Source organism: Rhopalosiphum padi, chromosome 1 (assembly GCF_020882245.1).
Source record: "Rhopalosiphum padi isolate XX-2018 chromosome 1, ASM2088224v1, whole genome shotgun sequence".
Classification (NCBI taxonomy): Eukaryota; Metazoa; Arthropoda; class Insecta; order Hemiptera; family Aphididae; genus Rhopalosiphum; species Rhopalosiphum padi.
Window position 1 is genome coordinate 24,755,600 of NC_083597.1, and position 13,903 is coordinate 24,769,502.

A 13,903-nucleotide genomic window follows, 5' to 3' on the forward strand; every position below is an offset into this window, starting at 1 on the left:
TGTCAAGAACATGTATTTCTACTTTCAATTTTAACAAATTGTTTAATCATTTTAATATTAAAATAATATTAATTTGTAGGTATTTTGGAACGCTGGTTGTCAAATGGTATCATTAAATTTTCAAACTGCTGACTTGCCTATGCAGCTTAATCAGGGAAAATTTGAATACAATGGTAACTGTGGATACTTATTGAAACCAGATTTCATGCGTAGAGCAGACCGAAGCTTTGACCCATTTGCAGAATCCCCTGTAGATGGGGTGATTGCTGCCCAGTGTTCTGTTCAAGTGATTGCTGGCCAATTTTTGTCTGATAAGAAGGTTGGTACTTATGTTGAAGTTGATATGTATGGCCTTCCTACAGATACTATCCGTAAAGAATTCCGTACCCGGATGGTACCTAGCAATGGTTTAAATCCAGTGTACAATGAAGAACCATTTTTATTTAGAAAGGTAATTCTCATTTTTTTTTATGTTCTGTACATAGTGTATAGTATTACTTTTAAATGTAATTTATGCTTAAAATGTTTGATCATCAAGTGTATATAATATATTAATTTCTATAATATTGTACTTTAGGTAGTGTTACCAGATTTAGCAGTATTGAGGATTGGTGTGTATGAAGAAAATGGAAAACTATTGGGACAAAGAATTTTGCCTTTGGATGGTCTACAAGCTGGCTATAGACATATATCATTAAGATCAGAAGCCAATTTCCCAATGGCTCTTCCTATGTTATTCTGTAACATTGAATTGAAAATTTATGTTCCTGATGGTTTTGAAGGTGCGTTAAATATTTTATTAAGTTGTAATTTTTCCTCCAATGGAACGCTATCATAATTTTTTTTAAATAGTTAACAAAAGTATACACTCTTTATTAATTGAATAATTTATCTAAATAATCTTGAAAAAAAAAGTTATAATATACTATAAACTATTCAGAAGTTTTGAGACTGTAAAAAAAAAACCATGCCTAAACGCCTAGTAATATTAAAAAGTAAGAACCTAATTAATTGTGAACTTGTTTCTGGGATGGGAAATGCGACGCGTGAACGAGTTTTATTACGAAAAAAATTGCGCGCAAAAAGCAACCACATCACAGTCGAGAATAGATCCTGAACGCGGACATCCATAATAAAAATTGAATTAATCCTTAGTACTTTGAAAACCTGTTCCGCGATACCGTTTGTCGGTGGGGACGGCGATAATATAATATTTCCGAGTGAAGCCGTTTAGAAACTCTGCGCACCCATGTCCCATTACACTCCACAACCACCATCACCACCACTCTTTCACGAATTATTATTACGACGAGTTAGGTACATTAATATAATTATTATTTTGAATTATGATAACTATTACACGTAACTTGCCCGGTGCCGTATATAATATTATACCTCCGTTCAAATTATTATCAAAATCGAGAAGTTCCGGAACTGCTGCTATTAAAATCGTAGCAACAGTTGGCCGCGTTTTCGCAAAAGTGTGTAACGATCGTCGCGTGACATTAAAAAATACTTACAACAAAAAAAAGGCACTTTTATACCGCCAAGTTTCGGACGGATATACCGGTAGGACATTTTTACAGTTTTTAAAATCTATAAAATTGTTTCAAGAGTGTAATTAATTATTTTAATACTTACCTTTTATGAATAAATTGTGGTAATTTACGAATATCCGATGATACAAACCTAACCTTTTATCATTTTTTTTTTCATTTTTCATGCGAATGGATTAATTAATTCAAATACGATTCACTTAAGTAGAGTAAAATTTTTTTTTTTTAAATACCCTCTTGTTTTAAATTTTTGGGCTACGTCTCTAGGTTTTTTCAGAAAATCCAAGAAAAATATAGGTACCTAGAGTTTCTGAAACATAATTTTACTTCATTATTCTTAATACATACAATCCGGGTGATTGTCTTATATTTTCAAAATGGTCATTTATTTTAAGCCGATAAAAAGTTAGATCGAGACTAGACCGTGTATTTCTCAAGTATCGGGGTTTCATAAATTTATTTTCTTTGAAAATAGAGAACCTTTGTATCTATGTTTTCTAACATTCTAACAACAACCATCTGTGGTTTATCGTAAGGTGATCATACAAATGTATAGTGTTGATTACGATTCCAAGTATACCACTAACTGCATGATCTTGGATTGAAATAGGGTTTTTAGAAAGTGAAAGTGTATCCAAATACAATTTTAACCCTTTCGTTACGCTCATACGCAATACCACTTACTTTTTTTTAAGTGGCTATTTTTTTCTATTTTAAAAATTGACTATGTTAGAGTAAGCTCAAATTTGGATTTATGCATAATTCGTTTTTAATAAAATTTGAATTTATGACCTCTATAAATAATAAATAAAGTGCCAATTAATAATAATTATTATTATTGTATTTAGTTAACTGAATTAATTAAATCAATAACAAAATAGTTAAAATAATAATAGTAGTAGTAGTATTAGTAAATAGTAATGATAACACAAAATATAATTGTTTTTTATTTTTATTTTAAAGAATATTTACAGTCTATGCTACTAAAGCATACTAAGCAAATTTGAATATAATATAATTTATTAAATAAATTTATCTTATGAATTATTCAGTTTTCTCCCTTATGTTCTAAACATGATTCAACATTCAAGTCACCTTAAAAATGCAGTCGCAGTTTCCGCTTTGATTTGAATTCTATCTTAGAATGTTACATGTTGCTTGTATTTTGTTTTTTAATACTAATTTATGCATAAATTTAAATTTGAACTTACTCTAACATGGTCAATTTCGTAATAAGAAAAAAATAGGTAAGTCTTTAAAATAACGTAAGTTTTATTGAACATGTTATATTCAACAAAGCTTAAAAAAAATTTATTTTTCAAAATGTGTAATTAGGTATACTCTTTCACCTCTCATAAACCCCATTTCAATCTACGGTCTTCCAGCTGAGATATTTTAGTAGTTCTTGAAATCGCGATCATACTGTATACATGTATATTTTATTTTTAAATTAAATAAATTTGTCCACTACTATTATATTGGTATAATATAGTACATGGTTATACTAATACAGTATTAATGTATAAATAATATCACTAGAATCGACATCGATGAAAATACGTAGGTTATATATAACTTTATGTCAAGACTCGAACGGCGATCGTGATTCGTGATCCAATCAGTTTTCGATTAATAAAAATAAATGTGATTTTGAAATCGTTTATTTTTGTATTCATTTCCTTATTATTGTTACAATAATCTTTAACGCAATATTTTAACATCCTTATTTTATAAAATTAAAATACTAAAATATTAAATTTAAAAAAAAAATGTAAATGTAATACAAGAAGGTGCTATCTACTCCCAACTTAAAAGTCGAATTTCCGTCTTTAAGAGATACTGACAAAATCGGATATTATTTTTTCTTATTTTAATTTTTTTAAATATGGTCACCCTAGTTTATTGCATAATGTACTACGATGCAAAAAATAATTAAATATTTAATCTTTTTTACTCATCAGATCAATTTTAGACTGAACAATATCGAGTCAATCCCTTTATTTTTCACTAATTTTTATTTTTAGCCCTTTAAATATTTAAACCATTTATAATATAGTCTTAAAGTTTAACATAGACAAGTTAATAAATATTTTTTTGTATTATACTTCGGAAGGTTACATTTTCTTTATTAGGCATAGTTGGATAATAAATATACCTATTACCTATGTAATTAATCGTTTTGATTTTTATCATTTATGTATAACATATTGTCTTCTATTTTTTTTTTTTCAAAAATTGAAAGAAATCTGTAACAAATATGATAAAGTTAATTGTCACAGCTATTTCTTGTTCAATAGATGCTGCTATAATTTTTATGAATTGCTAAATGTTTTTTGTATGTAAATATAGATTTCATGGCTGCTTTATCTGATCCAAAAGCATTTTTGTCAGCACAAGAAAAACGTTTGCAGCAGATGAAGGCTATGGGTATCGAAGAAACCGATATTAATACCAAAGATATTTTAGCTGGTAATGCAGGAGAAGGCGAGAAGACTGGTAAAAAGGGGAGCAAAAATAAAAAGTCTGATGAACCAAAGAAAGGTAAATATTGAAATATAAAATATTTTTTGTTTTGTTCCCAACCATATATACATATAATATTTATCACCCTTCATAGCCTCCCCACCTATCTATTCTTTACTCACTAGCTTTTTTCATGTCATTCTCTATTCTGTCTATTTATCTAATTTTTAAGTCAAGTCTTCTTATTTTTATTTTTACATTAATTTCTATAATCACTCTCACCGGCTCTGTGACATCACCTCTCTTCATAATGTGATAAAATCACTTCAACCTATTCTAATTTAAAATATCTAAACTTGAATAATACTATTTTGTTGTAGAGGAAGAACTGAAATTCGAAGATATAAACCTCGAGTACCTGAGAAATGACAAAGGATTTCAAAAAGCAAGACGAAAGCAAGAAAAAGAATTAGAGACTTTACGCAAGCGACAAGCTAAGGAAAAGTCTGCTATACAAAAACACCAATGTACCTCTGTGGAAAAAGCTGTTAAAGGCAAAGAGTGAGTATAATTATAATATTCAATGAGACGTTTTTTTTATTTCTTAACATGGTATGATATTTTAGTAAAACTGAAGTAATCAATGATGGCGGTGTTAAAAAATTGGTGACTGAGCAAATGACTCAGTGGTCTGAAATGGTTGAACGTCATAGGCGAGAGAAATGGGCGTTACAAAAACAACAAGCTACTGAGCAGCAGGATGCCCTTTTAAAACTTATGGAGAACCTCCAAGCTGCACAAATGAAGCAGTTAGAAGTTCGACATGAAAAGTATGTTTCAACTTACACACAGTGGTACTAAACACACATTGCGATTAAACTTAATGGACATTTTATTGCTTATAGAAATTTAAAAGACTTGAACACCCAACAGGCAAAGATATCTGTTGAAGTGATGAAAGAGGTGATGAACGATAAGACGTTGAAGACAAAAGGTGACAAGGACAGGCGATTAAGAGAAAAGAAACAGAACAACACTAAAAAATTCATGGATGAGAGGAAATCTGCTCAGGTAAAAACATTTGGCTAGATTTTCCATGGGGAATGAGTACAAAGTGAATTTTAAACAGTGCGTTTGAGTTTTATTATTAATATTACACTTCAACTGCAATGTTGCAGATTAAACAAGCTAAAGATAAGGACAAGTTGCAGGCGAAACATGAGAAGCAAAAGCAAGAGTTGGTTAAAGAAATAAACAATGTACGTTTTAATGTTACCCGGTTTAAACTCGACTTATTGTTGTTGTCTTTTCATATAATCTTAGATATTCGATCTGTACATTTTAGCTTTTGGAGATGTACAAGAACGAGGAGATCGAGTACGAGCTGAGCAACAAGACTGAGTTTTTCGTATGATGCCGCAACAACGACGTAACGAATAATGACTCGCATGCCGTTGCAACGGCTATCGTGCATGCCCAATTTATTATGATTTCTAGATTAAATATCTTGTTTAATGTTTATAACTTTTTCATTTAGTAACTAAAATAATTATAATATTAACTATATAATTGTCTAGTATAAAATACACGTTGCGGTAGACCCAGTGTAATGTACAATGATATTTTGAAAAGGTCAACCTAGTCAATCCTTTCTGACCGTCATTCTTTGGCCTAGAATAATAACAACTTTCCAGTCGACATTTTTTCGTGTCTACATACATAGTAATATTGTTTTAGTTATAAATCATAAGTTCTATAGTTAAAATTATTATTATTATATATTTATATATATTCTGTGGTTGAAACTATAACTTTTATGTGTGTTTTATTCCTTTTATTTTATAGTTAGAATATTTTTTTTTTTTTTTTGATTTTTGTTTCATACATAATTTTAAGTCATTGATTGTATTTTATTTTCCTAATTTGATGTTTACTTATTTGTTGGCTAGTTTTTTAATATTATACTATTTAATGAAATAATAAATACAAACTTTGTTTTAAATAGAACCCTATCCCGTATGATCAGCTCTTATACGATCATTGAGTTGAGACCTAACTGAGATTTGTCAACAAGATTCAAATAATACTATGTACTTTGATACCAACGCTTGGATTTTATGATCATATACAGGGGCAGATAATATAAGATATTATATTTATTGAGTTATCATTGTTTCTCTAGTGACTATCAACCACAATCACCTGTGTAACTATGAACAAATTGACTATATAATAACTGAGGATTCTATACTGAATTTCCCATTTCATAAATCCCTATTCTTTCGAAGTTCTAATTTTTTTTATCAATTTTAAAAGAGTAGATAGTAGATACAGATATCTAATTTAAATTATATTATCTCCAAAATATATTATTAAGAGTTAAGACTAAGTGAAAAATACATTTTATAAAAAACTTGTAAAAGAAATGGCTTTATCTACTATTAAGTCTCAACATTGTAAGTTTTAAATTTTAATATTTTGGTATAAAAACTACATTAAAAAGTATAAATAAATTGTTTTAAAACATAATTGACCTAAACAACTTATAACCTCCCAATAGCTACACCCTACACCTACTTGCTGTGGATGTTTATGATATAGCCCAACTTGTTGCATAACGTGATGAACGAATAATAGAGAGGTATAGCAGATGATTATTTATTTATTTTTATTCAACTCAACAAAGGTAACATGATATAAACAACAGGAAACCTATAATTTAATACATGAGTTGATTACTCTTCCCTTTGAACAAACTGTTGGTGAGGGGTCTTTCAGTATATATGATAGATATTAAAAAGACAAAACAAATTAAGCAAATTAAGTTATTTGAGTACAACAAAATCTAGCAAAGAATAAAGATAACAACATGACAAACATTATATTTAATTAGAATATTTACAAATAACTACAACAATAATGTCTACCTAATAATTAAAAATTGCATTTTCGAAGTATAATTTGTTCAACCTTAGTCTTGAATAACTATATATTTATCGTTATTAATTGAACTTCTATGGACAGCTAAGCAGCTTATTAATATAGCTCTATAAACGTAATAATTCTGACAAGTAGTAATATTGTATTTAGGGATCTTGAGACATCCTTCTATTCTTCCTTCGGAAATTTTAATTAAGTACATTCCATTACAGTATTACACCGAATCTTTGATTATGTATAAATGCATATAATTGAATAATTAAACAATAATCATATACTAATCATAGTTTTAAGTTACATTAAATACGTTGAGAATATAAAGTAGTTGAGTGTTGAGACGTATTTATTCTATTGTAGCATTTTAAATTTTAATGCGATTCTTATTAAAAAAAAAATAGTGCAGTATCGTCCGCATAAGCTAAATCTGGCTCATATAAATCATTAACATAAATAAAAAAATAACACAGACTCGAGTACAGTACATTGAGGTACTGCGTATGTAGTATATATTTTAATGTCACTAATTAAATCATTAATTTTTACAATTCGAGTTAGCTCAGATAAATAAGATTTAAACTGATCTAGAAATTAATTTTACTTAACAGCTTATGAATCTTGTATGTTGGTAGATATGTCAAGAGAAACTGAGTCAAACTTTTTGGCAATATCATAATAATCATAGCCAAACATTTGTCACCATCATCGAGTGCCTCATAAATAATACTACAGATGAGTGAAGTAAATGCATCATGAGTGCCCATATTTTTTTCTAAAACCATATTGAATTTTACAATTATTAATAAAATTCTTTAAATTTAAAAAATAGGTATTGGACTTGTTTTTTTTCCAAGCATTTCAAATATTTTACTTATATTTGATATTATGTAATGCAATAGGACGATAGTTAGACATATTCGAGAACAGATTGCTTGTTCATATTTTTCGGATAAATGTCTGATTTAAAACTTAAGTTAATTAACTATGTCAAAGGCTTAATCAATGAAGACGTAGGTAATCTTTTCAAGTAGGCGCCTATATTTCAGTAGTTATATTATCGAGTCCAGGAAATTTACCTCTTTTTAGTTTTAAAATGATTAAAGAGTGATTTAATACTTTATGTAACACCATGATACCTGTGAGAACGCACGTGTGTGTGTATATATTTATAAGACGTCTAAGTGTGCATTTCTACAACTACAGGTTTATATACGTATAGATATAATTATTTACCTATTATTATATCCTTGCAGTCATATGTCAAATATTAGTTTAGACGATCCATCGGAAGTATACGTTATATTACGCCTACATGCAGTGTACAATACTACAATGTACATACAATGCACAATTATATTGTACACAATATATATATTATACATAGGTGTATAGTACGCTGGTATATTATATCATATTGTGCAGTGTATGGATAATACCTGTTTAACTGATGACATAATAACGTATGTAACGTAAAAACCAGACGATTTTGGGTTATTTGCGATTTGCACAACAGCTGATAATATTATTATATGTATAACAAATCGACTATGTTACTCATTAAATTAATATTTGATAATATAGTAACAAATACATAATATTATGATCATTTTATGAATGGATTATCTATAGAAATTGAAAAAAATTGTCATTATCCTATGCATATTTTTGAGTTGTTTGACTGATTGGAAAAGTCATGAGTCTAAAACTCTTTTTTTTTGATAAATAAACACCTCGTTAAATTGTATAGCTTTGTATTTTGTACATAACTACCTGTTTTTAATTAAAATTTTTGTTTCAAACACGGACGGACAACCATCGAGGCCCCCAATCTATCGATACCTATGTATTTAAACTGTTAATTGGAAAAGGACGTCGTTGGTCGTAAATTTAATGTAAGTATAATAATCAAAATTATTGTGACATTGTTATTATAGCTATTATATGGACTTGTCATATAATAATAGATTAATATCTATATCCCGTGCATACACCAGTCAAATCCATATTCAGAGTTAATATTTTGTTGTTAAGAAAATAATCAACCATATTATAATATATTATAGGTATAAATGTATAACATCATTACTCATTAGTCATTAGATATAATATATGATAGATTGTAGATAATACTTGGATTTGATTGTCATACTTTATTATTTATAATCTTGTAGACTTATGGTAACATACTGCACGACGGCAGATACCATACAATACAACAAATTATACTGAAAAATGTCTAATTTTAATTATTAAGGCCTTAAAGCTGATATCCTTTAAAAACCGAGAGAAGTTAATATACCTATTTAATAGATTTTGTAAAAATAAAGTCTATATGATCACGTCTTTTACTTAATGGAGATATTCTACATTAATAATAAGACGTATCAGCAATAGATAGTCACTACATGTTTAATTTAAATGCGATCAGTTCAATGGACATCGTTTTATTGATTAAGCTAGTGTATCAAGGGTTCTAAACTATCGAATGAAACGTTTAAAGTTTAAAACGGAACACATCAAGGCAAAATAAAGAACTCTAGTTTCGGGTAGCACATGCAAAATTGCAGACAATTAATAAATATTTAATAAATCAATAATGAGCTAATAATAGTCTCTTAAGCAATATCTGTGGCCCACGATTGATCCATTAAATTTTAATAAACTTTAAAACTAATCAATGTTTTATGAAATACTGCATTACACTATTTACACTCTGTTACGTTTAATAAAACCCGAGTTTCTAAAAGCTTTCCCACAAACAGTTTCTATATGGGCTTTTAAAACTAAAGTCAGATGATGATAAATTTATACGTTAATCTCTTACATCGTTTACCATACTAATCTCAGAGCCAACTATATTATAGCTGTATAGAAGAATCGCGGCGTTAAAGGGGAGGGGGGCATAGACTACCCATAAATAATAATTTATTTCAGAAATCTGTATAGAAGTTCAATGTGTTAGTGTATATAAATTATAATCACGATATCTGTAGATAGAGTTAGATTGAGAGACAAACATAATATTATAAATTTGTTTTTAATTTTTTAATATAACTATTTGTATTTTACATTTTTACCTACAAATTTTATTATTGCATATATCTATATGTTTTTCTAACGTATTATAACGATATGAATATTATTATTATTACATAAAACATAACTGTGTAATAATTACTCTCAGATGCGCACCGTAGATACATCATTGGAAATAATACAAAACGATTTATATAGGTTAACAGTATGTTAAAAATATATCGTTCGAATAATATATTATACTGTGACAGCAATATTCTTATGGAAAAAAACGAATTTAATGACGTGGTGGTCCTCTTCTTCCCCCCTCCCCCAAAAAAAAAAAAATCAACCACGAGGTGTTGTTGGTCCTGGTCGTTTTAAAACTGTTCATATAATAATTAAAAACAAGATTTATCGACGAGATGTACCTATCAACTCATACGGCATACATATATATATATATAACACGTAGGCGATGACGTTTAGTCTGAAAAATAGTCAGTAACACGCATCGTGATTAATGGGTACAATATTTGAATACCATACAACCATATAACGGTTTTACGACATCAACGGAATAAACTAATGTACACCTATATATATTATAGTTGCCTGTGATTCCGACGTGGTCGAAAATAATATTACGATGTTACGACGGTGAAGCGGTCATCAAATTTCAATTCCGCGCTGTTCTACCTGCAACGAGACGCGTTATTTGTAAATCTGAGTAATAATAATAATAAAAAAAAAAGTTTTTGAAAAACACACTATGTTTGTCTATCATCGGTTAGTACCTTTATATTATACCTAATATATATATATATTGACGTAATATATTTATATATAATGGTAATGTTTGTTGTTTTAAAATTATTGCTTTATTCGAATAATTATTCTCATCGTCTTTATTGTTGTGAACGCATAGACCGCGTATAGAGTTATAATAATAACTAAATAACACACACACACACACACACTTATTTGTGTATATACTCGCTCACATGTCATAATAGTATATAACTATTAGTTGCACACGCATCGCAATAAAACAAGACATTTTATGGTCTAATAATAATAATAATAATAATATACACACGTTCCCGTTGTTAATATAGATAAATATATTATTAGGAAGTATAATATATTATTATATTATGTAAAAACCTAAGCAATAAGTATAATGTTATTATTATTATTATTATAGCCCTCTCCGCCTCATCAGCGCGCAGAGTCGTCTGCACGTTACGCGGTCCGTGTGTGCCGGACAAGTGGCGGCGGTGGCTGTGGCATCGGTGCAGGCTGCAGTGGCGGCATCATTACACGCATACGCATAATAATATTCTACAATTATACATACCAACTACCGCGCACTTTACAATATTATTATTATACTACCTCGGAGTTATTATGGAGCTATTATTATTATTATTATTAGTTAGGTAGGTATATTATGTTGTATTATGGAGTACCTCTCCGCACGGCCACTTACGTTTCGAGCTACTCGTTTTGACGGCGATATTCTGCCGCAATTGCCGAGTGTTGTTTTTCAAGATAGAGTTCAACGCGTGTTATCGCCGCGACCGCGATTCTATGACCTGAAATCGAAAATCAAACATTCAATAAACTAATTTTTTTTCCTTCAAATTTCAATAATTTTTACCAACAGGCACATGCTACAGGTATATTATTACTTACACAAGTCATAAATCATTATACACACGATTACCTAACCATAAACACAACAATAACATAATACAATAATATATTCGTATATGATTGCAGTTCTTTATAGTTAGTGCTGCGGTATTCCGTTCATATACTATATACAATACACATGACAGACGAATAGACGATAAAGTATATAAATATGGTTTGTCGAATTTATCAATAAATATTACGTCCATATATAATAATATATGTAGATATATCACCTGTTATTGTTTGTTTTCGGTGTATTTTGAAGTATAATTTATGTGACTTGTGAGTAAAATGTTCTACTGATATTTAGAACAATATATTAAAACAGTGAAAAATAGAACGATACTTTTAGTACAACTTACTGATGAGACTCCCTTTGTACACACCCCGATGATGCATTCGCAGTATATAGGTATTGCACACGATATAAACGTTATAATAGTGGCACAAGGTCGTGCCATTTTAATAGTTCAAATATAGCGACATTATAATATAATACGATAGGTATGTAAATGTGTGTACACATTATAGCTATATTGTACGTACACTTTGTAACACATATTATCGTTATTGTTATAGTATTGTCACACTTACACGCGCGCACACACACACACACACACACACAAATTGTTCTATATGACTTATTGAGGCCTATAGATCAGACTATATAATGCACTACATAATACTTTATAAATAAAAAGATAGTATTAATAAATACGTGTTTATCTTTCCGTGAACGTCATTACAGCCATCTATCAAAAATAACAAACACTTTGACGGCTCTTTCGCGATTGGCGAATTCGTTTATTTGTAAAGACGTATATAAATGATCGAAACGGAGATTGGCCATAGAATGTAGGTGATACGTTTTAAAGGCCACATTATACAGAGTGCAAAAAATAAAAATATATTCGTCCAAATTACACAGATATAAATTGAAGTTGTATAATATGCACTTTTCAACAACAGTACCGCAAGTCCGCAACCATACCAAAGGGTGCAAGAGGTATCATGATACGTACTTGCAAGTGTACGAGCTGCACGTGTGGATTCTACCGCTTTTCAGATAGTGGTCGTTATGATCGGATTTATTGCATGTAAATATTGTATTGGTCATAATTTTTATCGACCTTTAAAATTAAAAATGTAAAATCTTCCGGTACTAAATTTATGTATAAATATATTAAACCGACATCATTAAAAAAAATCAAATCCAAATTGGCAATTGCTATATATATACACGATGACGTTACAAAATACAAATACACATATTATATACATATACCGTATAAAATAAATAAATAAAAACTAAATTCGCAAACTCAGTATTATTCTTTATCAGAACAGAAAGTCAACTTTACAAATGTATGTCGTCGTTATAATCATATTCATAAGCAATACGGTAATAATAAAGAAAATCAAACATTTAAACAATACAAATGATATCGAACGCGTTGTGCAATTGATATTAGTTTTAAATAAGGAAAAAAACGCATGATAGCTCTTATAATCGAATTTAGTTTTAATTTGAAATTAAAATAATTACGACGAAATCGGTCAAAAAATAAGATCGGTGGAGTTATTTAAACTTATTTTACAGGTCAAATGTTAGTTTACCGGTGAAATTTACAATAATCTGGTTGAATTGTTGTTAATTTTTTTTTTTTTTTATCGATTGAAATAACCACAGCAGCTAAGACCATTATTTGTTTTAAAATATTATTATGAATACATTCACTTTAAAAAATGTATATTATATTAATTATCGAAATCGAGTAATAATCGCAATTATAAAAGATTTTTTTCCCCGTCCGGTGTCTTCGGGGAAGGAAATGAGACGGTGATAAATTATATTTTGTCCCGGTCGGTATATTACAATATGCACTCGCTCTTCCGCCGATCAACACCTATAGTTTGTGACACTGCAGCCTATAGCTCCGCATACAAGTAATATCATTATTGCATTGTAAACATCGACAATATGCGTGTCGTTGACAGGCGTGATGAGACGCGTTGAGTCGTTTTGACGTGCTCGGGCGATGCGAAGCTATGTATTTGTCGAGAAAAATATACGAAAAATAATAGATATACTCAGATGCACCCGATTAGTATATTTTTTTTTATTAATTTTTTTTTACCGAAATTCGTGTTACACGCGTGTGACGTAGTCGTACTTGCAGCGGTTTAGAGAATAAAAATGTCGAAAACCTTTGGAGACGTTCAACGATGAT

At 29.4% G+C, this 13,903-nt stretch overlaps 1 protein-coding gene and 1 long non-coding RNA gene across 7 annotated transcripts in view; one reads left to right on the forward strand and one right to left on the reverse strand.

The window, feature by feature from the left end:
* Nucleotides 1–5,824, forward strand: part of LOC132928449 (1-phosphatidylinositol 4,5-bisphosphate phosphodiesterase) — a 53,071-nt gene extending 47,247 nt beyond the window's left edge. For 5 of the 6 annotated variants that reach the window (XM_060993123.1, XM_060993140.1, XM_060993150.1 and 2 more), the window contains exons 15-22: nucleotides 80–451; nucleotides 578–782; nucleotides 3,906–4,097; nucleotides 4,400–4,580; nucleotides 4,646–4,849; nucleotides 4,925–5,090; nucleotides 5,198–5,278; nucleotides 5,343–5,824. In XM_060993123.1, coding sequence (XP_060849106.1) covers nucleotides 80–451; nucleotides 578–782; nucleotides 3,906–4,097; nucleotides 4,400–4,580; nucleotides 4,646–4,849; nucleotides 4,925–5,090; nucleotides 5,198–5,278; nucleotides 5,343–5,420 — 1,479 coding nt within the window. In that variant the 3' untranslated portion in view covers nucleotides 5,421–5,824. The remainder of the gene's footprint in view (nucleotides 1–79; nucleotides 452–577; nucleotides 783–3,905; nucleotides 4,098–4,399; nucleotides 4,581–4,645; nucleotides 4,850–4,924; nucleotides 5,091–5,197; nucleotides 5,279–5,342) is intronic. The other variant, XM_060993160.1, reaches the window with a different exon arrangement.
* A 4,517-nt stretch (nucleotides 5,825–10,341) lies between these two features.
* On the reverse strand, nucleotides 10,342–12,303 carry LOC132931856 (uncharacterized). The gene is made up of 3 exons (XR_009662783.1): nucleotides 12,035–12,303; nucleotides 11,464–11,569; nucleotides 10,342–10,670 (listed from the first exon to the last, which is right to left on the reverse strand). It is a non-coding gene; the product is annotated as an uncharacterized LOC132931856 (long non-coding RNA).
* Nucleotides 12,304–13,903: the final 1,600 nt, after the last annotated feature.